General features: G+C 35.6%; 1 protein-coding gene across 3 annotated transcripts in view; it reads right to left on the bottom strand.

The window, feature by feature from the left end:
- Positions 1–19,559: 19,559 nt before the first annotated feature.
- Positions 19,560–23,816, bottom strand: part of SLC44A5 (solute carrier family 44 member 5) — a 419,099-nt gene continuing 414,842 nt past the window's right edge. For 2 of the 3 annotated variants that reach the window (XM_066264970.1, XM_066264972.1), the window contains one exon: positions 23,042–23,194. In XM_066264970.1, coding sequence (XP_066121067.1) covers positions 23,082–23,194 — 113 coding nt within the window. In that variant the 3' untranslated portion in view covers positions 23,042–23,081. Of the gene's footprint in view, positions 19,942–23,041; positions 23,195–23,816 lie in introns of those variants that run through there. The other variant, XM_066264971.1, reaches the window with a different exon arrangement.

The raw sequence follows: 23,816 nt of genomic DNA, 5'->3' as shown, positions 1-23,816 counted from the left end.
TAATTCAATAGTAAATAAAATTTCTTCACAATAAAACCTCAACCTGTTTTTCTGCCTTACCTCTTAGAATCTCTAGCTTATATTTAATCTAATTTACCTAACTAGCCCACGTGTAACCTAACCAGTTGCTTTTGGGCTGCATTTTGCTCTTTCTGCATCCATACCTGACTCAGGCTTGAAATGCCATCTTCTTGCTTTATTTCTGTTATTCAAAATTATATAACTCTTTAAAGTCCTGGTGCAAAGGCCACTCAGTCCACATAACATTTTTATTTCCGTGAAATTTCTCATCTCCTTTAAATGCCCATGGGGCTTTGTTTACTTTTGTTATGATGATTAATATTCTGTGTTGTAATTTTACATATTTATGCATCTGCCATCTTTCCCAACAGACATAGGGCTCCTTGAGGGGATGCAAAGCAGGAAAGAGAACTGTTTGGAGCAAATGAACGGAAGCACTCTATCACTAATTATCCAAACTCATACAGGCTGAAAATGTAAAATAAATTCAAAAAGGGTTTTGATCAGTTCATACAGCATTGCACTATTAGCCACTATTGAGGGTGACTAAGATTTGGGGAGCATACTGCCTACGTTTCACTCATTTACCTCATATTTCTGAGTGTAGACCCCATGCTGAGGGTTGTGACAGCATCTTAAAGGTCCTTGCCACCCAGAGAGAGTGAAAGTGAGGGGGTACTGCTGAGGGTTTCCACCATGAGTCGTTTGGGCCCCTGCCTGAGGTTGGATCCTGGGTAGGAGGAGAAGTGAGTCTGGTTCGTGACAATTATGATATTCTGAAATCCTATGGCACTGGAGATAGCATACTTTAAGCAAATCCATGAGGATTTGTCTAGAAATATGCTTTCAGTGTAATTTCATCTCTGTGTTTGGTAACCTCCCTTTCCAATGTTTATAGCCACCACCTGTGCTTTCATTATTCACCTCAGGGTCTCTGTCTGATGCTGACGCAATTAATTCTGCAATGGCTCAAAGCAAATCAGAGAGTTTCTCTCATGAACTTAAGCTCCTCTAGTCATCCATGAGTGACCCTCTGGAGAATTAAATCTCAAGGACATAACAGTTGCCTGTGTGTGGAGGAAGCTCAGTGTTTTCCTTAGGATTATTGATGAGGCTGAGTCAAGATTCATTCTTTCATGACTTCTGCCTCTTCTGAGAAATTTCATTGTTAAAAAAGCCTACATGTGTGATTCCCCAACATTCTTCCTTATAATCTGACTATGAAGAGAATTTTAAAGTTTGAAGGTAGTTTAGAGATAAACATGTTCATTCCTTCATGTTTTTGCCAGTGAGGAAACTGAGGCCCATGACTGATCACACATTAGCTTAGTAGCAGAGCAAGGTCTTAAACTGAAGTCTTTTGAGACTAGGGCTATGTGGGTAAGGAGAGAAAAACTGGTACAGATAGACAAATATGTAGATAGAGAGATGACAGAGACAGAGTGGCTGAGTCAGAGGAAGAAAACTATATAATTAGAAAGCAACTATCCATCTATGTAATTTATTAATTTATTAATCTCTATGTATGTATTCCCTCCATATGCCAGGTTCTCTGTGTTTGGTGATTTAGATGCTTTATCCTGTCAAATCTTGATGACATTAACCAAATTCTAAGAGACTGGTATCACCCCAATTTTACAGATGAGAAATCTGCGTTTCAGAGAGGCTAAGTAGCGTGTTAAGAGCAAATGTGTGGATAATGTACTATGCTCCTGAGCCCTTTCTTAAGGGAAGATTTTACCTGGTGTCTAATAGCAAGGGGACATTTTAGTTGGTGGGATGAGAGGGGCTAAAGGACACAGTGCTGATCTTGGATGATAAGATGTCCTTATTTCACCCTTGGGTTACTATCTCCCTTCTTCCCTCTGAATCTTAGTGTCGGTCCTTGTGTGTTCCAGGCTGAGAGCTTCTCCAGACCTCATGCTTCCTGGCTCACAGTTTCCGTGATGGTATCCACTCCTGGGCTTCCACTGTCTCCTTGCTTTGAATGCTTGTTATGCTATATAGCAAATTCTTGAATAATGACATTTCATTCAGTGTAGTTTCATTATAGCATTGGTCAGTTACTGTGGGAAGTTAACTCTTGTTTATATCATTAAACCTATAGTAAAATTGGTTTTGCTACATGTTGTTTTGCTTAAAGTTGCAGAACCTATCAATAATGACTTTTTGAGGACTTCACTGTTTTCAAGCTGCAAATCCTCTTCCCAGCTATAGTCATGCGTCATCAATTGCCCGCTAGCACAAACCAATGTTTAAAATATAGGACTTATTTCTCCCCCCCCCCACTTCACTTTCCTTTTAGAATTTTCATTTCTTTAATATCTTTCTTTCTTTGGTACCTTATATTTACCATCAGTAGCCTTTCAAAGACAATGCAAATTCTGCCTTCTCCATGAAGTTTTTCTCCATCTTATTCATTCTTATTAATTTATTAAAGGAGCATTTATTGAGCACCTACTATATGACAGGCCCAGATAGAGTAGAGGCTAAGATAGATACAATCTGTGCTCTCATGGACTTTACAGTCTAGTAGTGGCTATTAATAAGTAACTGAGTACCTGTAATAACCACTCTGAAAGGAAAGCATAGGACAGGGATGGTTTAATATATATAGCTTTAAATCTTTCACATTGCCTCTTATTAAGAAAAACTTTAGTAACTATCAAGGTGAATTATTTTCAAGTCTGAGAGATCTGGTAGCAGGATTCATTAACATGCATTTGTATCTGGGTCCTATATTATTGCTGGTACTCTGGGGTTTTGTGGACAAGGACACCTCTTAGGTGGCTGGTAATCAAGTGATCAGTCCAGATGGGAAAATTTCTTGGAGCAGTTCTGCATGGATATAAACACAGCTTGGATCAAGCAGCTGTTTCTTTGGGGGCTGACTGTATGGTACTGGCAGGAACTGAAATTCTCTGGAGTTTGAATAAAATACACATGGCACACTTTAATGTGAATTCAGCTAAAAGCTGGTTGGAGAACAAATGACAGCCAGATAGCTTGCACTGCCGTACTTGTGAACCTTCCCTTTGAAGATTGCCTCATTACAGCTCTTCCCTCCAATATCACCATGTTATACGTTATCTAGTGAGAGTGTTCAGTGGTTTGAGATACATAGCAGAACATAATAGGAAACACTTTAGATCAGTTCTTATTTCTGTTCTTAATATTAAGGTAATTTTGGTATCTTGTCAAGCTTCTTATAAACAGATAAAAGATTGTATTTAGTATTTGTGGAGTAGTGCAATAAAAGAGAGTTACTTGTATAATGTGTGCTGGGCACACACACCATACCACCTTCCTAACCACACGCATTTGCACATCTTGCACTCAAGCAAGCTAACATACTGCAAGCATAGTGCTCTGAGAAAATCATGCTTCATCAAGGGTGCTCCCATTTTTTTAAGAGAGTGAATGAGCAAGCAAGGGAGTGACAGACAGGAAGGGAGAGAGATGAAAAGCATCAACTCATAGTTGCATCACTTTTGTTGTTCATTGATTTCTTTCCTATGTGTCTTGATGTGGGGGACAGTGATCCCTTGCTCAAGTCAGAGACCTTGGGCTCAAGTCAGTGACCATGAAATAATGTCAATGATCGCACACTTAAGCCAGTGACCCCACACTCAAGCTGGTAACCTCGGGATTTTGAACTTGGGATCTCAGCATTCCAGATCAGTGCTCTACCCATTGTGCCACCACAGGCCAGGCAAGGGTGCTCCCATATGAAATTGAGTACTGTATAATGTCCCACACTTGGGAAAACCAGTTTAATAGCAATTCATATGCCCAAAATTAACATATGCAAAACCAATACATCAAATGTTGTCAGGAGCAAAACAAAATTATTTAAAAAGAAGTTCCAGATTGACAACTTTTAATTAGATCATAAAGGAAGAAAAAGAGAGGACCTAAATAAAATTAGAAATAAAAGTGGAGAAGTAACAACTGACAGCACAGAAATACAAAGGTTTGTAAGATTATACTATGAAGATCTATATGCCAAAATATTGGGCAACCTAGGCAAAATGGATAAATTTCTTGAAATATACAATCTTCCAAAACTCAATCTGGAAGACTCAGATTGAGTAAGCAGTAAGCAGACTGATTACAGCAAATGAAATTAAAACAGTTATTAGAAAACTCTCAACAAACAAAAGTCATAGACCAGATGGCTTCACAGGCAAATTTTGCCAAACATTCAAAGAAAAACTAAATCTATCCTTCTCAATCTATTCCAAAAAATTCAAGAGGAGGAAAGACTTCCAAGCTCATTTTATAAGGCAAGCATTATCCTCATTTCAAAACCAGATAAGAACACTACAAAGAAAGAAAACTATAGGCCAATATCTCTGATAAACATAGATGCTAAAATTCTCAACAAAATATTAGCAAACTGGATTCAGCAATATGTTAAAAAGATCAAGTGGGATTTATTCTAGGGAGGTAAGGCTGGTACAATATTTGCAAACCAATAAACGTGATACATCACATAAACAAAATGAAGGCTAAAAATCACATGATTATATCAATAGATGCAGAAAAAGCATTTGATTAAATTTGGCACCCATTTATAATAAAAACTCTGAGCAAAATGGGAATACAAGAAACATACCTTAACATAATAAAAGCCATATATGACAAAACAACAGCCAACATCATACTCAATGGGCAAAAATTAAAAGCAATCCCCTTAAGATCAGGAACAAAACAGGGGTGACCCTTTCACCACTCTTATTTAACATAGTTCTGGAAGTCCTAGACACAGCAATTAGACAAGAAGAAGAAATAAAAGGTATTCAAATTGGAAAAGAAGTAAAACTGTCATTATTTTCTGATGACATGATACTGGACAAAAGAAAACCCTAAAATATTAGTAAAAAAACTACTAGACCTGATAAATAAATTTGGCAAGGTGGCAAGATATAAAATTAATTTTCAGAAATCAGTGGCATTTTTATACATCAACAGTAAACTGTCAGAAAAATGAATTAAGGAGACATTCCCCTTCACTATTGCAACAAAAAATATAAAATACCTAGGAATAAATTTAATGAAGGAGGTAAAAGACTTGTACTTGGAAAACTACAAGACATTGAAAAAAGAAATTGAGGAAGAAACAAACAAGTGGAAGCATATACCGTGTTCGTGGGCTGAAAGAATAAATATCATTAAAATGTCCATACTACCAAAAGCAATCTACAGATTCAAGGCAATGCCTATTTTTTTATTTTATAAACTGTTATTAATTTTAATGGAGTGACATCAATAAATCAGGGTACTTATGTTCAAAGAAAACATGTCCAGGTTATCTTGTCGATCAATTATGTTGCATACCCATCACCCAAAGTCAGATTGTCTTCCGTCACCTTCTATCTAGTTTTTTATGTGCCCCTCCACCTCCCCCTTCTCTTCTCTCCCCCCCCCGTAACCACCACACTCCTGTCAATGTCTCTTAGTCTCATTTTTCTGTCCCTCCTACGTGTGGAATAATGCAGTTTTTGTTTTTTTCTGATTTACTTATTTCACTCTGTATAATGTTATCAAGATTCCACCATTTTGTTGTAAATGATCAGATGTCATTATTTCTTATGGCTGAGTAGAATTCCATAGTGTATATGTGCCACGTCTTCTTTATCCAGTCATCTATTGATGGGCTTTTTGGTTGTTTCCATGTTCTGGCCACTGTGAACAATGCTGCAATGAACATGGGGATACATGTGTCTTTACGTATCAATATTTCTGAGTTTTGGGGGATTGCTGGGTCATAAGGTAGTTCTATTTTCAGTTTTTTGAGGAAACACCATACTTTCTTCCATAATAGTTGTACTACTCTACATTCCCACCACAGTGAATGAGGGTTCCTTTTTCTCCACAGCCTCTCCAACATTTCCTATTACCTGTCTTGTTAATAACAGCTAATCTAACAGGTGTGAGGTGGTATCTCATTGCAGTTTTGATTTGCATTTCTCTAATAACTAATGAAGATGAACATCTTTTCATATATCTGTTGGCCATTTGTATTTCTTCCTGGGAGAATTGTCTGTTCATGTCCTCTTCCCATTTTTTTATAGGATTGTTTGTTTGTTTGTTGTTGAGTTTTATGAGTTCTTTGTATACTTTGGATATTAGGCCCTTATCTGAGCTGTTCTTTGAAAATATCATTTCCCATTTAGTTGGCTGTCTGTTTATTAAGTTGTCAGTTTCTCTTGCTGAGCAAAAACTTCTTAGTCTGATGTAGTCCCATTTGTTTATTTTTGCCTTCACTTCCCTTGCCTTTGGAGTCTAATTTATAAAATGCTCTTTAAAACCAAGGTCCATGAGTTTAGAACCTATGTCTTCTTCTATGTACTTTATTGTTTCGGGTCTTATATTTAGTTCTTTGATCCATTTTGAATTAATTTTAGTACAAGGGGACAGACTGTAGTCCAGTTTAATTCTTTTGCATGTAGCTTTCCAGTTTTCCCAGCACCATTTGTTGAAGAGGCTTTCTTTTCTCCATTGTGTGTTGTTGGTCCCTTTATTGAAAATTATTTGACCATATATATGTGGTTTTATTTCTGGACTTTCTATTCTGTTCCATTGGTCTGAGTGTCTATTTTTCTGCCAATACCATGCTGTTTTGATTGTTGTGGCTCTATAATATAGTTTGAAGTCAGGTATTGTAATGCCCCCAGGTTCATTCTTTTTTTTTAGGATTGCTTTGGCTATTCAGGGTTTTTTATAGTTCCATATAAATCTGATGATTTTTTGTTCCATTTCTTTAAAAAATATCATTGGAATTTTGATGGGAATTGCATTAAATTTGTATATTGCTTTGGGTAATATGGCCATCTTAATTATATTTATTCTTCCTATCCAAGAACAAGGAATATTCTTCCATCTCATTATATCTTTTTCGATTTTCCATATCAATGCTTTGTAGTTTTCTTTATATAAGTCCTTTACATTCTTTGTTATGTTTATTCCTAGGTATTTTTTTGTTGTTGTTGCAGTCATGAAGGAAACTATTCTTTTGAGTTTGTTCTCAAATGTTTCATTGTTGGCATATAGAAAGGCTATTGACTCCTGTATGTTAATTTTGTATCCTGCGACCTTACTGTATTGGTTTATTGATTCTATTAGTCTTTTTGTAGATTATTTTGGTGTTTTCGATGTATAGGATCATATCATCTGCAAAAAGTGATACCTTTACTTCTGCTTTTCCAATATGGATGCCTTTTATTTCTTTGTCTAGTCTGATTGCTCTGGCTTGAACCTCTAGCATCACATTAAATAAGAGTGAAGGGAGTGGACAACCCTGTCTTGTACCTGATTTAAGGGAGAAAGCCTTCAGTTTTGTGCCATTTAATATGATGTTAGCTGATGGTTTATCATAGATGGCCTTTATCATGTTGAGATATTTTTCTTCTATACCCATTTTGTTGAGAGTCTTAAACATAAAATTGTGTTGTATTTTATCGAATGCCTTTTCTACATCTATTGATAATATCATGTGGTTTTTGTTAGTTCCATATAAATCTGATGATTTTTTGTTCCATTTCTTTAAAAAATGTCATTGGAATTTTGATGGGAATTGCATTAAATTTGTATATTGCTTTGAGTAATATGGCCATCTTAATTATATTTATTCTTCCTATCCAAGAACAAGGAATATTCTTCCATCTCATTGTATCTTTTTTGATTTCCCATATCAATGCTTTGTAGTTTTCTTTATATAAGTCCTTTACATTCTTTGTTATGTTTATTCCTAGGTAATTTTATGTTGTTGTATTTGATTTGCTAGTATTTTGTTTAGTATTTTAGCATCTGTATTCATTAGAGATATTGGACTGTAGTTTTCTTTTTTTGTGCTGTCCTTGCCAGGTTTTGGTATGAGGGTTATGTTGGCCTCATAAAATGTGTTTGGAATTATTGCTTCTTATTCAATTTTTTGGAAGACTTGGAGTACAATAGGAACAAAGTCTTCTTTGAATGTTTGATAGAATTCACTCGTATAACCGTCAGGGCCTGGACTTTTATTTTGGGGGAGGTTTTTAATAGTTTTTTTCTATTTCTTCCCTACTAATTGGTCTGTTTAGGCTTTCTGCTTCTTTTTGACTCAGTCTAGGAAGGTTGTATTGTTCTAGGAATTTATCCATTTCTTCTAGAATGTTTAATTTAGTGGCATAAAGTTTTTCATATTATTCTACAATAATTCTTTGTATATCTATGATATCCGTGTGGATTTTGTTTATATGAGTCCTTTCTCTTTTTTCCTTGCTAAGTCTTGTCAAGGATTTGTCAGGTTTTTTTTATCTTTTCAAAGAACCAGCTCCTTGTTCTATTAACTTTTTCTATAGTTTTTCTATTCTCTATTTCATTTATTTCTGCTCTGATTTTTATTATCTCCTTTCTTCGACTGGTTTTGGGTTGTCTTTGTTCTTCTTTTTCCAGTTCCTTAAGGTGTAAAGTTAAGTTGTTCACTTGGGCTCTCTCTTGTTTGTTCATAAAGGCCTGAAGTGATATGAACTTCCCTCTTATCACTGCTTTTGCTGCATCCCATAGATTCTGATATGTCGTATTGTCATTTTCATTTGTCTGTATATATCTTTTGATCTCTGTGCTTATTTCTTCTTTGACCCATTCATTTTTTAAAAGTATGTTGTTTAGTTTTCACATTTTTGTGGGTTTTTTCCCTCTTTTTTGCAGCTGAATTCTAGTTTCAAGGCTTTATGATCAGAAAATATGCTTGGTACAACTTGAATTTTTCTGAATTTGCTGATGTTACTTTTGTGGCCCAACATGTGGTCAATTCTTGAGAATGATCCATGTACACTGGAGAAAATGTATACTCTGTCACTTTGGGGTGAAATGTCCTGTAGATGTCTATCATATCCAGGTGCTCTAGTGTTTTGCTTAAGGCCAATATATCTTTTTTGATTCTTTGTTTGGATGACCAATCTAGAGCCGTCAGCGGTGTATTGAGGTCTCCAAGTATGATTGTATTTTTGTCAGTTTTTGTTTTAAGGTCAATAAGTAGCTGTCTTATATATTTTGGTGCTCCTTGGTTTGGTGCATATATATTAAGAATTGTTATGTCTTCTTGATTCAGCATCCCCTTTATCATTATGAAATGACCATTTTTGTCTCTGAGCACTTTTGCTGTCTTGTAGTCAGCATTATCAGATATGAGTATTGCTATGCCTGCTTTTTTTTGGGTGTTGTTTGCTTGGAGTATTGTTTTCCAGCCTTTCACTTTGAATTTGTTTTTATCCTTGTTGCTTAGATGAGTTTCTTATAGGCAGCATACAGTTGGATTTTCTTTTTTAATCCATTCTGCTACTCTGTGCCTTTTTATTGGTGAGTTTAATCCATTTACATTTAGTGTAATTATTGACAATTGTGGGTTCCCTATTGCCATTTTATACATTGCTTTCTGTTTGTTTTGTATCTTGTTTAATTCTTCTCTTTTGTTTTTCTATCCTTTGTTTTTGTTTGGTTGTATTCTTTCCTCTGTTGCTATCTTTTTTAAATCATGTGCTTCTGTGGTGGTTTTTTCAAGAGTGGTTACCATTAAGTAATGAAAAGGGTTCCTACCCTCTTCATTGTAATGCACTATCTTGTGAGTAATTCTGTACTTCATTGTCCCTTGCTACTGTTAATTTCCATCCTCTCCCCTTTTTTTTTGTTTGTTTTTGTTGCCACAGTTTAAATTTGGTTTTATTTTTTTCTTGGTGGAGCTTTTACTTGTGGTTTTTTTGTTTTGTTCTTTGTATCTGGTTGGAAAACCCCCTTTAGTAATTCCTGGAGTGGGCGTTTTCTGATGATAAATTCCCTCATCTTTTCTGTATCTGTGAATGTTTTTATTTCTCCTTCGTATTTGAAGGATAGCTGTGATGGGTATAGTATTCTTGGCTGAAAGTTCCTCTCTTTCAGGACTTTAAATATTGGGGTCCACTCTCTCCTAGCTTGTAGAGTTTCTGTTGAGAAATCCGATGATAATCTAATGGGCCTTCCTTTATATGTTGTATTCTTCTTTTCCCTGGCTGCCTTGAGAATTTTTTCTTTGTCATTTATTTGTGCCAATTTCATTATGATGTGCCTTGGAGTAGGTTTGTTGTGGTTAAGAAAACTCAGAGTTCTGTTTGCTTCTTGAATTTGAGGCTTTAGTTCTTTCCACAGGCTTAGGAAGTTCTCATCTATTATTTGTTTGAATATGTTCTCCATTCCATTTTCTCTCTCTTCTCCCTCTGATATACCTATTATTCTTATGTTATTCTTTTTGATGGAGTCAGACAATTCCTGTAGGGCTTTCTCATTTTTTTAAAATTTTTGAGTCTCTTTCTTCTTCTCTCTGTTGTGCCTCAAGTTGCTTGTCTTCTATGTCACTAATCCTACCTTCTATCTGGCCTGTTCTATTAGCTAAGCTTGTTACCTCGTTTTTCAGCTCATGAATTGAGTTTTTCATCTCTGTTTGATTTGTTTTTATAGTTTTAATTTCTTTGGTAATATATGCTTTGTGTTTGTTGAGTTGTTTTCTGAGCTCCCTATATTGCCTTTCTGTGTTTTCTTGTATATCTCTGAGTATTTTTAGGATTTCTATTTTAAATTCTCTGTCATTTAGCTCTAAGGTTTCCAATATATTAAATTTTTTCTCCATAGATTTTTCCTCATCTATCTGTGCTACCTCTCTGTCTTTTGTATCCATGATATTCAATTTCATTTTCCTTAATGGCATCTGAGGGTGGTTTTGTTGATAGTAGTAATGAGAATTAATAAAGAATTAAAAGTTTAAAAAAATTTTAAAAAATAATAAAAAATATTATTTCCCTTTTTTTTCTTTTTTTTCCCTTTTTCACTCCTCTCCTCTCCCCTCCTTCCTGAGAAAATCTTGTGGTGAGCTGTGAATTATATTGTGCTAAGTAGAACAAAAATTACCTATAATGGAGGGACTGAGTTAGGGAGAAGTGATAAAGGGACAAAAAAGGGGGTATGGACCCACAAAATGCAAAAAAGGAAAAAATTTGGGTCAAGAATAAAATAATTTGCTTTTAGGTGATGGTTAACTAAAAGATATAATGAGAAGAATAAGAGGAAAACAGGAAAAATGGGAAAAAATTAAAAAATTACTATTGTATTTAGTGTAGCAAAAACTAGATAAAATGGAGAGCCAGGGTTGGAAGCACTGCTAGTGAGTTAAAAAAGCAAAGTACAAAACCCCCAGAGTGCCACAAAGACAAATTTGCATCCCAGATAAAATAATTTGTTTGTGATTGAGGATTGAATGAGAGGAAAAGTAAAGGAGAAAAGAAGAAACTGATATAGAGGGGAAAAAAAAGAAAGAAGAAAACACAAAAAGAAAAAAGAACAAAAGGAGAGAGAGACAAGAGTTAAGGATTTTGGAGTGCAACCCTCATAGAGAGAAAGGAAGAGGAAAGGAAAGATAATGAGAGATGTAACACTTATAGGTAGTGTAGTTCAAGGAGAGGAGAAAGTAAGACCGGCAGAGAATTAAATGACCAAACTGGAAAAGGAAGAAAATAATCAAGAGAAGAAGATAAGAGATACAATGAACAAATATAATAAAATGGGATAGGTTATAAAGTCTGTGGATTATTCTTGATTTTGAGAGGTTGTCTTCTTGTTCTTTCTTTTCTCTCCCTCTTCCTGGTCAGTGACTCTGTACCCTGGGTTTTGCCCCTTTGGCATGCTCAGGTAGAGGTTTGCAGTTGATAAGTCTCTGTGGCAATGTCATATATTGGGCTTCAGTCTCGTTGGCAGTCAAGGCTCATTAGCATTTGTAGGCTCTGACAATGAGAGAGTCCGTTTTCTCAGAGCCTCTCTCCTAGTCTTTCCTTCCTGAATTAGCAGCCTGATGATCCAGCTATGAGGTTGCTGCTGCCTCTGCCTGGAGAGTAAGAGGCTCAAAGAGCTGGCAAATCCCCACTCTATTCTCACTCAGCACAGGGCTCTGGGTAAGGCTCAATCAGTCAAAGCCGCTAGCATAATCAGGCAGTGCTGGGAGCCAATTGTTTTCAAGGTGCCTTTCTATGTTCCTCTAGGCATGTCCGGAATGCCTCAGCTCTCTGTGGGACCCCTTTCCCCAGGCTTTTGGCACTTTGTAACCTGTTTTGGCTGGGTAGATGATGCTCTAGTCACTGTTTGCAAAGCTGGAGGACTTACAAGCTGTGAAATCCCTTTTTTTAACCTATAGCCCTGAGTATGCAAACTCTGCCAATTAGAGGTTGCCCCCACCCCTATGTGTATTGCATAACAAGAGGTACTAAAAAATATCTCCCCTCTTGTCTTAGATCACTGACCTGAGAGAGATCTTGTCAGTTAGGGTTGCATAGGTCAGTTGGGAGGTGAGCAGACTGTGGTGTGGGTTAAGCCAATCCTTCATGGGTCTGTTAGCTTGTATGGCTGGGTGAGGTGCCCCACTCAACTGGAGAAGTTCAAGCGTAGGGAATCTTGCTTTCATGTGCCGCTATTCAGGGCGCAGGGTCAGTGACACTGAGACTTCGGTCACAGCCCACACAGAGGCCTCTGACTCTGCCCCTCTGTCTGGGAACACAGGCGCCCACTCCCGGGAGAATCTCTTGCCCAGTCTCTGCGCTCACCGACCAGGATATCAGACTGGCCGCCTCTCTCTCTGAGGGAGGAGCCCCACCCGCATGGAAAAGTTCAAGCATAGGGAATTTAGCTCATGATCACTCCCCACACACCGCTTTTTCAGGGCACAGGGGCGACCCAGAGATTCCGGTTTGGGCCCACACAAAGGCCTCTGACTCTGCCCCTCTGTCTGGTAACACAGGCGCCCACTCCCGGGACTCTAGGAGGCATCTTTCTCACACTATCTGTGTGCGGCAAACCGGAGATTGGGGCGGATGGCTGCCCCACTTGTTTTTCTGTTTGGATTTGACGTGAGCATTAGCTTGTGTTGACTGGGTTGCCACAAGCACAGTTTTTCCTTGGCTTGGATGTCCATGCCACAGCCTGGTTTGGACATTGTGCCACAGTCTGGTTCTATTCACACCCTATGCCCGCCTTCATCCTATACTCTCAGATCCCAGTGAAAGCAGCCCTTATTTAGGTTAGTAAGGAAGGCGGAGTGTTTCTTCCTCCATCTTATTTCCTTTGGGGTTGATTATATATTTAGTCAATTTTTCACTGGATCATACCTTTGCATTTAGTATGGAACTGCTGGAGGCTCCAAGGATAGATTTTTCTGTCTCTGGTTGAAGATCTTGTTGAATTTTTGGGGAGATTTTTTCGGTATTGCTCCTTACGGTGCCATTTCTTGAGTTAATTTTTGTGAAGGGTCAAGGCAATGCCTATTAAAATACCAATGACATGCTTCACAGATCTAGAACAAATATTTCAAAAATTTATATGGATCCAAAAAAGAACATGAATAGCCTCAGTAATCTTGAAAATGAAGAATAAAGTGGGAGGTACCACACTTCCTGATATCAAGTTATACTACAGGGCCATTATAATAAAAATAGCTTGTTAAATAAGAACAGGTATACAGATCAATAGAACAGAACAGAGAACCCAAAAATAAACCCACGCCTTTATGCTCTATTGATATTTGACAAAGGAAGCAAGAGTATACAATGGAGTAAAGACAGTCTCTTTAATAAATGGTGTTGTGCCTGACCTACGGTGGCGCAGTGGATAAAATGTCGACCTGGAACATTAAGGTTGTTGGGTCAAAACCCTGGGCTTGCCTGGTCAAGGCATGTATGGGAGTTGATGCTTCCTGCTCCTCCCCCTTCTCTCTCTCTCTTCATCTCTCTCTCTGTCCTCTCCAAAATGAATAAATAAAACCTTAAGGAAAAAAATATAAAAAAATAAATGGTGTTGAGAAAATTGAACGGGTACTTGCAAAAAAATGAAACTAGACTACCAACTTACACCATTCACACACACACACAAAATACCCCTCAAAATGGATAAAAGACTTAAATGTAAGCTGTGAAACCATAAAAATCTTGGAAGAAAACTTAAGCAGTAAACTCTTTGGTATCTTTCATAGCAACATTTTTGCTGATATATCTCTACAGGCAAGTGAAATAAAGGACTCAATAAACAAATGTGACTACATTAAATTAAAAACCTTGTGCACAGCAAAAGACACCATTAACACAAAATAAAAAGACAACCCACTCAATGGGAGAGCATATTCACAGATATGTCTGATAAGGAGTTCATAACCAAAATTTATAAAGAACTTCTAAAACTTAATACCAGGAAGGTAAACAATCCAAGAAAAAAATGGGCAAAGGAACTGAATAGACAGTTCTCCAAAGAGGACATACAGATGGCCAATAGGCATATGAAAAAATGCTTATGTCACTAATCATCAGAAAAATGCAATTTATCTATATATATTTTATTTATTTATTTATTTTTTACAGAGACAGAGAGAGAGTCAGAGAGAGGGATAGACAGGGACAGATGGAAAGAAAGGGAGAGAGATGAGAAACATCAATCATTAGTTTTTCGTTGCACATTGCAACACCTTAGTTGTTCATTGATTGCTTTCTCATATGTGCCTTGGCTGCGAACCTTCAGCAGACAGAGTAACCCCTTGCTTGAGCCAGGGACCTTGGGTCCAAGCTGGTGAGCTTTTTGCTCAAACCAGATGAGCCTGCGCTCAAGCTGATGACCTCTGAGTCTCAAACCTGGGTCCTCGGTATCCTAGTCTGATGCTCTATCCACTGTGCCACCACCTGGTCAGGCGAAAAATGCAATTTAAAAACCACAATGAGATACCACCTCACACCTATCAGAATGTCTACCATAAATAGATCAACAAACAGCAAGTGCTGATAAACATGTTGAGAATGGGAACCCTTCTATACTGTTCGTGGAAATGTGGACTGGTGTATGCACTGTGGAAAACGGTATGAAGTTACCTCAAAAAAATTAAAAATGGAACTGTCTTTTGCCCTAGCAATTCCATTTCTGGGAATATATCCAAAGAAACCTGAAACACTAATTTGAAAATATGCATGCAACCCTATGTTAATTGCAGTGCTATTTACAATAGCCAAGATTTAGAAGCAGCACAGTGTCCATCAATAGATGAGTAGATTGAAAAAGCAGTGGTACATTTACAGAATGGAATACTAGTTGGGCATAAAAAAGAAGGAAATCTTACCTTTTTTGACAGCCTGGATGGAACCTGGAGATTATTATGTTAAGTGACATCATAAGCCAGTCAGAGAAAGACAAGTACCATACAAATTCAGTTATATGTGGAATCTAATGAACAAAATAAACAAACAAAATAGAAACAGACTCCTACTTACAGAGAACAGACTGACAGCTGCCAGAAAGGAGGGGAGTTGAGGGCTGGGTGAAAAAGGGAATAGGATTAACCGACGAAAGAAAGAACTCAAAGACACAGCCAGCAGTATGGCGATTACCAGAAGGAAAAGGGGGTGGAGGTGGAAAAGAGGGTAAAGAAAATAAATGGTGATGCAAGAGGACTTGACTTGGTGTGGTGAACACCCAGTGCTATATACAAATGATATATTATAGAATGATATACCTGAACTTTATATAATTTTGATAACCAGTGTTACTCCAATAAATTCAATAAAAATTAAAATAAAATTTAAAAAACAAAGACATTATTAGGACATCAGTTTCTTATAGGCAAGGAAAAATGAGATAAAGGAAGAGAATGAATTAGAATAAAGAAAGGAAGAAAGTCCGAGAGGGAATCTAATCTGTCTTCTACTTGAAAGGAGAATGAGAGAAATACACCAGCTCATCAAGACAGTGAAGTTTTGGCTTTCGTGCAAAAGCAATGAGGAAAAAAAAGGCAGATGTTTTTAAATTCCTTAATCATAAATCATGTTGGGGCATCATTCTTTTTTGTTTGTTTGAGCTAAATACATCTTTGTGATTAATTTTATTGTAACATATTCTGCTTCAATGCTGTTTGCCAGAAGACTGAAAAGTATTTTTGTTTAATTACTAAGTTCTTCTAATTTGCTATTGAGTTTTTTTTCTATAGATTGATGAATTGCTTTCAGAAGGCACCCTACTTTCTGTAATGTTGAACACTTGGTTCCTGCTAGAGGTTTTATAAATACAGTCATAGCCTTTTCTGTTCTGTTCTTGGATACTACTCCTTTCCCAACATCTTACCTTCATTTTCTCCTCTCTGTGCCCTGCAGCAATATCCATCCATCTGGCTGGAAGAATGTGGAGATTTCAAAGTTAATCTCACAGTGAATCAAGTCCAGGTTCACTTTAATTGATATGCTAAATGGAAACATCTTTTTGTTTGATAAGCTTCTCCCATCCTTGTTAACACACTGCTCTTTAACAACAAAAGGCCAGAATATGAAGATGCCCACATTCTGGGGCCAGCAGTGGCAGGGTACAAGATTATTTCTTCATTGTTAAACTATTCTCAACTATACAGTACATATAAAGAACTGGAAAGAAAAGAGCCAAGGCATTAAAAAAGAAAAAAAAGAAAAATGAAAAAAGAATAGCTTATTACTTCAAATAGTAAAATTTGATTGTTTTGAAATGTGTCACATCATCCCCGTTCTTCTCAGCATAGAAACCGTGAGAGAATATATTGCCAGATTCTATTTATATATTGTTTTTACTACTTTTCATTCCGAGCAATTGAAAAGTCATAAATGGAGGAAATAGGGGTTCAATATGTCTTGATAAATTTTAAGAGGGTCTATGACTGTGACATCATTCGTACGTCCAAGTCTCGCATTCGCTGGTACTCAGTTTTCATAAATGAATGATTTCACATTGGTTTTAATGGGTGTCGGCTTTGTTTTCTGGGTGATGACAGATTCACTGAGGACCAGAAGTAACTCAGCTAGGTCCTGAGAGAAACCTTCAATACCATTTTAACCACAAGACTGAAAACATGGTATATGGAAAGTATATTTGGAAAAGTAATTTATTCTTGCTATATTGGTAAGATATTTTTTATCAGTGATTTATTAAATTATATTCTTATACTCATAGAACTATATTTTTAAAAAAACATTTGTAAACATCTAAAGATAATATCTAAGAAACTGGAAAAAATGTCAGGACCCTATTTCATATACCATAGTCTGCAATAATGATTTTAGTTTAATTTCATCCTATATCTTATGCCAGCAAAGACTGATTCATAAAGCATGTTCTCCAGTCCAGAACCAGATAATGCTGGAGATAATTACTGTGCCTGGTTAGAGTTCAAGAGCAATTTCCTGAGGCACCACTTGTAAAAGTGAAAGAACATACATTGGAATGACTGCTGGTCAGCTGTATAGTAAAAGACAAATCAAGAAGTGTTGCACAGAGCCTGTTTTTCAATATCAGTTTGAACGCAAAAACTATGTTATGCCTGATGATCCCACAGAACCTGTAATAGTGTGATTTCACTGTGTGGATTCACAAACTCTTTTTAAGCTTTCTGGGTACACAGAAAAGTAAAATCATAGTCCAATTTCAAACAATTTATTTATAAGTATGATCAGTGTTTTATATCTAAAACAAAGAATTATTAAGTTTTAAAGCAGAATTTGGATTTCTTCTTTTTCTTTTTATTTTTTTATTTATTTTCTTATTTTTTTATATTTTTCTTTTAAATATTTTATTAGCTAATAGCTTATTAGAGTTAGGACAATGAAAACAGCATGAATATTGTTTTATGTTTTTATTAAAGAAACCCATTAAATTTTTAAAAATTAATTTTGAAGAACTAACATATACTTCAATTTAGAGTCATACATTTATTAAAATATATCTGAACCCAAGACAATTTTTTAGCTTAAGATAAAACATTTGATTGGTACATTTAATGTTGACTTGGAAAACTTCTGTTAATTAGTGTCCACAGTTTTTTAGTTTCTCTAAATTTACCCCTGCCTTTAAAATGATGAAATTCGCTTCTTACAAATGTGAGAAACACCAAACGGGGGACCTGGTAAACCTATGGCAAACTAAAACAAAGATCAGCTAATTAATTTAAGCCATTGTTTGAATTTTAAAAAGTCCATCCTTATCCATTTAGCTTTGATTTATTTATTTTGTATAAATTGACATTTTCAGTTATTTGACTTGGTAATCAATGCACAGCTAGAGAAAAATGAATTTTAAAAAATAAATCTAAATGTTTAAGAAAAACCCTACATATTTGAAACAAAGATTTTACCATAGGATAATGGGTTTTGAAAACTAAAGCTTTTTTTCCTTTTCTAGTTTAAAAAAATAAAAAGGCAGATAAGTTTTTTCTTATCTAAATCTTTATTAGAAGAAAAACCAATAGATTTAAAACAACAAATAACAACAAATTTCATTAAATATTAAATATTTTAATTATCAAAGATATTTAGACAATATGGTCCTAATATTTCTGCACAGCAGAAACACATTGATTATAGAGCTCAGACTGTCATGTGCTCATGTGAGTTTGTTTTTGGGGTAAAACAATATCTAAAGTTACATATAAACAAATGTGATAATAGATAAACTGATAGTAACTTACTGTTGATTCTCAAAGCTTTCACAAACTATCATGTGTGACTGACATCCCTTTAGGGTGAATGCTTTAAGTACTCTTTCTATAACAAATTGAATTCATTTTCTTTAAATTTAAGAGTACTAGTAAAGTTACTTAAAATTGAATTAGAAATTATGTTCCTATTTATATTAATTAGCACAATGAAAATCAATATAAATAAACTGATTATTTCATATCAAAAGATAGAACATTAAAAAAAACATACATAGAACACTCCTTGATGGTAATAAACAATCATTTAAAGTGGAGCTATTTAGTGCATGACATCTGAGTACCTTATCTCGGGGTAAAGTTTTTCTTTATTATTTTTCAAAGTTTCCCTGTCTAATCTGTGTAAAACACTGAGAAATGCAGTCTCATACCTAATGTATTTTCAAAGATCTACTATAGAAAAGATTACATTTTTAAACTCAGTTTTAGTTAAAAAAGAAACCCAACAAGTGTCCTTTCAGATTTTTTTTCTTGTGTGTAATACACATTCATGAACGTCCACTAGGCGCAAAGGAATGTGTTTATGCTGCAAAATGGACTCTATATTGTGAAGATATCAAACATACTGAAATGACAAATGGTTTCCATCCAGTGAGTTAAGAGGAAAACAAATGCAAGAAGACTTGTTTTAATCACTAAACATTGCAGGTTTTTTTTTTAAACAATGTTTGTAAACTTGCCCACAAAAGCTGGGTAATATTAAACAGCCAGTAAGGCACTTTGTCAGAGAGGATGAAGTAGTAAAGGTTGGATGATTGGCAATTTGTTTAATAGGAAACATTCTATACTTAGAGCAAAATCTGGAGCCCGGCGGTCTTTTACGGATTTACTGTCAAACAGGAATGGGGACAATTTAAAAATTTTCTATTTTACTTTGTTTACCAATTTTCCCTGCAGGAGTATTTTAGTTGTAATTTCAAAAATATATTAGGAGCTATCAATTTAAATAATGCATCATTTTCAATCTAATATTTAAAAGAATATTAACATATTCACTAGTATTTTCGAAACATCCAAGCCACTCTATTTATAACTGAATTACAAAACAAAAGATCTCAGTATAAAAATGTTCCATGTTATTAACAATTCCCTTGTGACTTCTGATGGCTTCACATATTACAGTATAAGCTTTGGTATAAAGCATGCAAATAAAAACCAACAAGGTCATGAATACAGTGTTCCAAACACACAGCACTTATGCAATGAGTGTGGCGCAGACACAGCAGAAGAGGAAAAGGTAAGACCGCTGCAGGATGCTCAGAGTTTACACCTCTACTGCTTCTTAGTTTGTACACTTTGCTCCTTCAAAGTCTTCCGCAGAGATTGATTCATGTAATAGGGTCTTTCAGTAGAACCATCGTTTCTTTCTAAATCTTCCACTAGGAGGAAGAACGGCACAGAGTAAGAGAAGTAACATCGCCATCTGCTGCATTCTTGCTATACAGCAGTTCATTTATTTATTTTTTTTCAACAGTATAGTTTGGCATCAACATTATTGTAAACATAACTGAGAAAACAATCAGCCCTTGTTATTATGACGGTAAGATATTATCTCTTTCTGTGTACCAGGTCAGGTTCTGCCGATAGTATATGCCTCTCAACTGTATGATTGAAGAAGTAATGTTTCCCTTCTTTTGGACAGCAAACTTAATAACAAAAACTCTAAAAGATTCATCAGGTATATCTAAATTTACCTTCAAATTTTTAAAAAGTACTCTTTTCTCAACTTGCTTTCTAAACGACCACACTTGTTTAACATTTCTTTGTTTGGCCATAAACAATTCAGATAGTACAGTTTTTAAAAATAAGATTTACAAATTTTAACTGCAAATTTTGAGGAATTTTGCTTTTGCACAGTTATTAGTTTTTCTTTGTAAAGAAAATATGGTTTCTAAATTCTTTCCTCAAAAACAATGCTTACTTTTTTACTTTAATATATATCAATTACACAAAGAAGTGTTTTTGTTTGTCTGTTTAATATGGAACACTTCGTGAATTTGCATGTCACGCCTAAGAGGGGGCCATTCTAACCTTCCCCGTGTCTCCAATTCCAGTGTATGTGCTGTCAGAGCAAGCACACAAAGTCATTAACAGAGAACATTTTTCTGACTAGAAATAAGCTCATAATATAGTTAAAACTTAAAGGGAAGAATCTAAAATTTTCCTTTAAGTTTTAAAAAAATTACTTAGAATATTGAGCCAAATGGCATTTCTTTTCTTATGATTTTTCAACCAAAGGCTGTATCCTTAAAATAGAGCCAAGTTTAGAATGTACCTCCAATATAGGTCAGTAAAAACTTTTACTATAGATTATTTCCTAGCCTAATTAATCGATAGACTGTTAAGCATATAATATATGGGCCCCATCTAGCACCATGAATTTAAAATATAGAAGAAGCTACAATTGTTAGAAGTCTTCAAATTAATCTCCTTTGTCTTTCTCAATTTTCTAACTTCTAGAACAGCCATGAATATAAGGAGAAAATAGGCAACTAGTTTCTCTCACATGTTGACGTATTTAATTCACGTGAGTTTACAACTCTTATGTGTATCAGAATCAACTAGAAAACTTTATAATAATTTACGAGATTCCCCACACCCAAACACAGTGTATCAGAATCTCTTAGGGTGAGGTACAAGCATCTATATTTATAACTAAGTTCTCAGAGTGATTCTGATGCATACAAAAAACAGAAAATTGTTTTGTTTTATCATTATGAACTTTTCAAGTACTCCTAAAGTGGACTTTTTTTCTTACAATTTTTAACACTTAAGACAAAGGTAGCTACTTTTCTAGATGTAACCCCTGTATCGTTGAATAACAAAATAATAATAATAGTAACCATCTAGAAAGACAGGTTGTCACTCTTCTCTGAATTATAGTTCAAGAAGAAGGAGAGTGATGATGTTCCCTTAAGCTGTGAGGCCAACTGACACTTTTGAATACAATAATATCAAAAAGGAAGCCAAGAACAAGATGGTGGCCATTATAAGGGGTAATATTTTTAATATCTTCTCTAGTCATTGGCTTCTGGCTATTACTTCTTGCTATTATGGAGGCAGTTTATATCTAGGTTTCCACACTTTAGGATCATTAAATAAATTAATGTTCATATTAATGTGAAACACATGGTGAAATTCTGGCTCTCTTCTTGGATACATGGATCATATGCAGATCAAAATGTTAGATCAATGCATTCTTTCTGCCAATACATAAATAATCCTTATATACAAGCATAATGTAAAAGCCAAAAGGATACTGCTTGATTCAGTGCTCCTTTTGGGGTACATTTTTACAGTTAGCACTTGCACACAGGGGTGGTTAAGCGAAGTATGTAAATGTCTGATTCATGTTTTGCTCTGCCATGCAAAATACTTACACATGGCGGCCAGAAACCGGCTTGTTGCTCTGGCCAGCTGGGGTAGAATAGGGCAACAACCTTCCTCCTAAAGCTTCAAGGGGTTGGTGTTTGATCCCACAGTATGCCCCCTTATAAAGCTGTCAGATGAGGTATGTATGGAGGACTAATAGTATACTTTCTTAGGGTAAAATCTTTTCTTCCCTCACTGAAAGTTGGGCTAAAATCAGACCTTTTATAGGACAAAGCCAATCTCTTTAACATAGGAAAACAGGTATGCTTATGAAAAGGTATAACTACTCTCTTCTGAAACAAATCCATACCAGTTTTCTATGCGGTGAGTATAAGAAAATAGAAGTTTGTCATTATTTAGTTTGAGACAAAAGGCATGAGTTAAATGGCCATTTCAGTTTTGTTAAAATACTTTAACAGTGGCCAGAGGTTCATATTATTGAAAATGGCATTCCAGAACTCGGAGTCAACCTCACTATAAATATAATATCACTAAGACAAAGTGGGCTGTGAAGTTCCCACAGTAATTTTTACCTAGTAATGCTTTCTGTGAAACCTCTATAACATTAACATCTACATGTCTGTTATAAACTTGAAACACTTACTGAAATATACTTCCTAGGGAACCATTAATACAAGTTTAATCACAGTTTTGAGAGTTGTCCACTAGCTTGAACAGAATAAATATGACTATAGCACCATATTTACAGATTTAGTACCATATGCTGGTTAACTATAAATCGACCTTTTTATGGCTAATCCATTATACATTTATAGCACTTTCAAAAATTGCCTGAATATCCTTTACAAATATACACGTATAAAAAGAAAGGCTACCAAAGTGCTGCAATGAGAAACAGCACGCTGAATTATAAAAGTTTTTAAAACACTTTTTTGCTCTAGACTTTAAAAAAATGTTTGACATATACAACGTGCTTCTCAGCTGGGACCACAGTCAATTTATAAAGCGTCCTAGTTCACAGAGGCTACTGTTATCAAATGCCTGACACCTCAGATGGTACCAGGTTCTGGCTTTCTAGGAATATACACAGACATTTCACATTACTCAAAAGCATCATTTTCAAATTACAAATAACCTAATTTACAAAACTTCTACTTAAAAATGAGTGGCACTGTTTGGAGCTTTTCTACTCTCTCTGCTTCTGGGGAACTATTTGCTTCTTGTTCAGAATTCCGTGCAGGGCAGGGGCTATGAAGTAGGGTTTTTCTGGAGATCCATCATTTCTTTCCAGATCTTCACCTGTATATGCAGCAGCCAAAGCAGGCAAAAGCAGCAAGCAGCGGCAGAACAATTATATGCAATTTTTATAAATCGGAGAGTTGAACAGGGAAAAATCAGAGAATAGTGTTAGAAAATCAAATATAAGACTAATTAGTGCAGTTAAATTGCTGATGCTGGACAACCTAAGAAGCTTCAGCCTCAGCCAGAGAGCATTGAAACTTCCTAAATCCCACCCACTCCCAAAGAGGTTTATTCTGATAGTTTAAAGGTAAATGAAGTCTTTCATGTCCTTCCAAAAATGTTATCTTTAAATTCTGTGACTATTTCAGAGAGGTAGACTGCCACATCTTCTGAGATAAAGCTAGACAAAAAGTGTATTATTTCCATGATAAATGTAGAACAGTACAATTGAATTTCAAAGTTCAAAGTCACTTGTAGTGGTAGTCCATACCCTAATGTTACACATGAAGAAACTAAGACCCATGTTTGTAAAATGATTCTTCTGAAATCAAAGCTCTTGGGCAATCCAGATGAGGCGAGGACTGAGCCTCTTGATACCTCGTTCAGTTCTGGTCCTACTTAACCATAAGGTGTCCTGTTCTAAATCCTTGCAGTCTGTCTCAAAGTACATTCAAAAGCT

Source organism: Saccopteryx bilineata, chromosome 3 (assembly GCF_036850765.1).
Source record: "Saccopteryx bilineata isolate mSacBil1 chromosome 3, mSacBil1_pri_phased_curated, whole genome shotgun sequence".
NCBI lineage: Eukaryota > Metazoa > Chordata > Mammalia > Chiroptera > Emballonuridae > Saccopteryx > Saccopteryx bilineata.
Note: the sequence above shows the minus strand (reverse complement) of the source record. Positions and strands in the feature narration are given on the sequence as shown.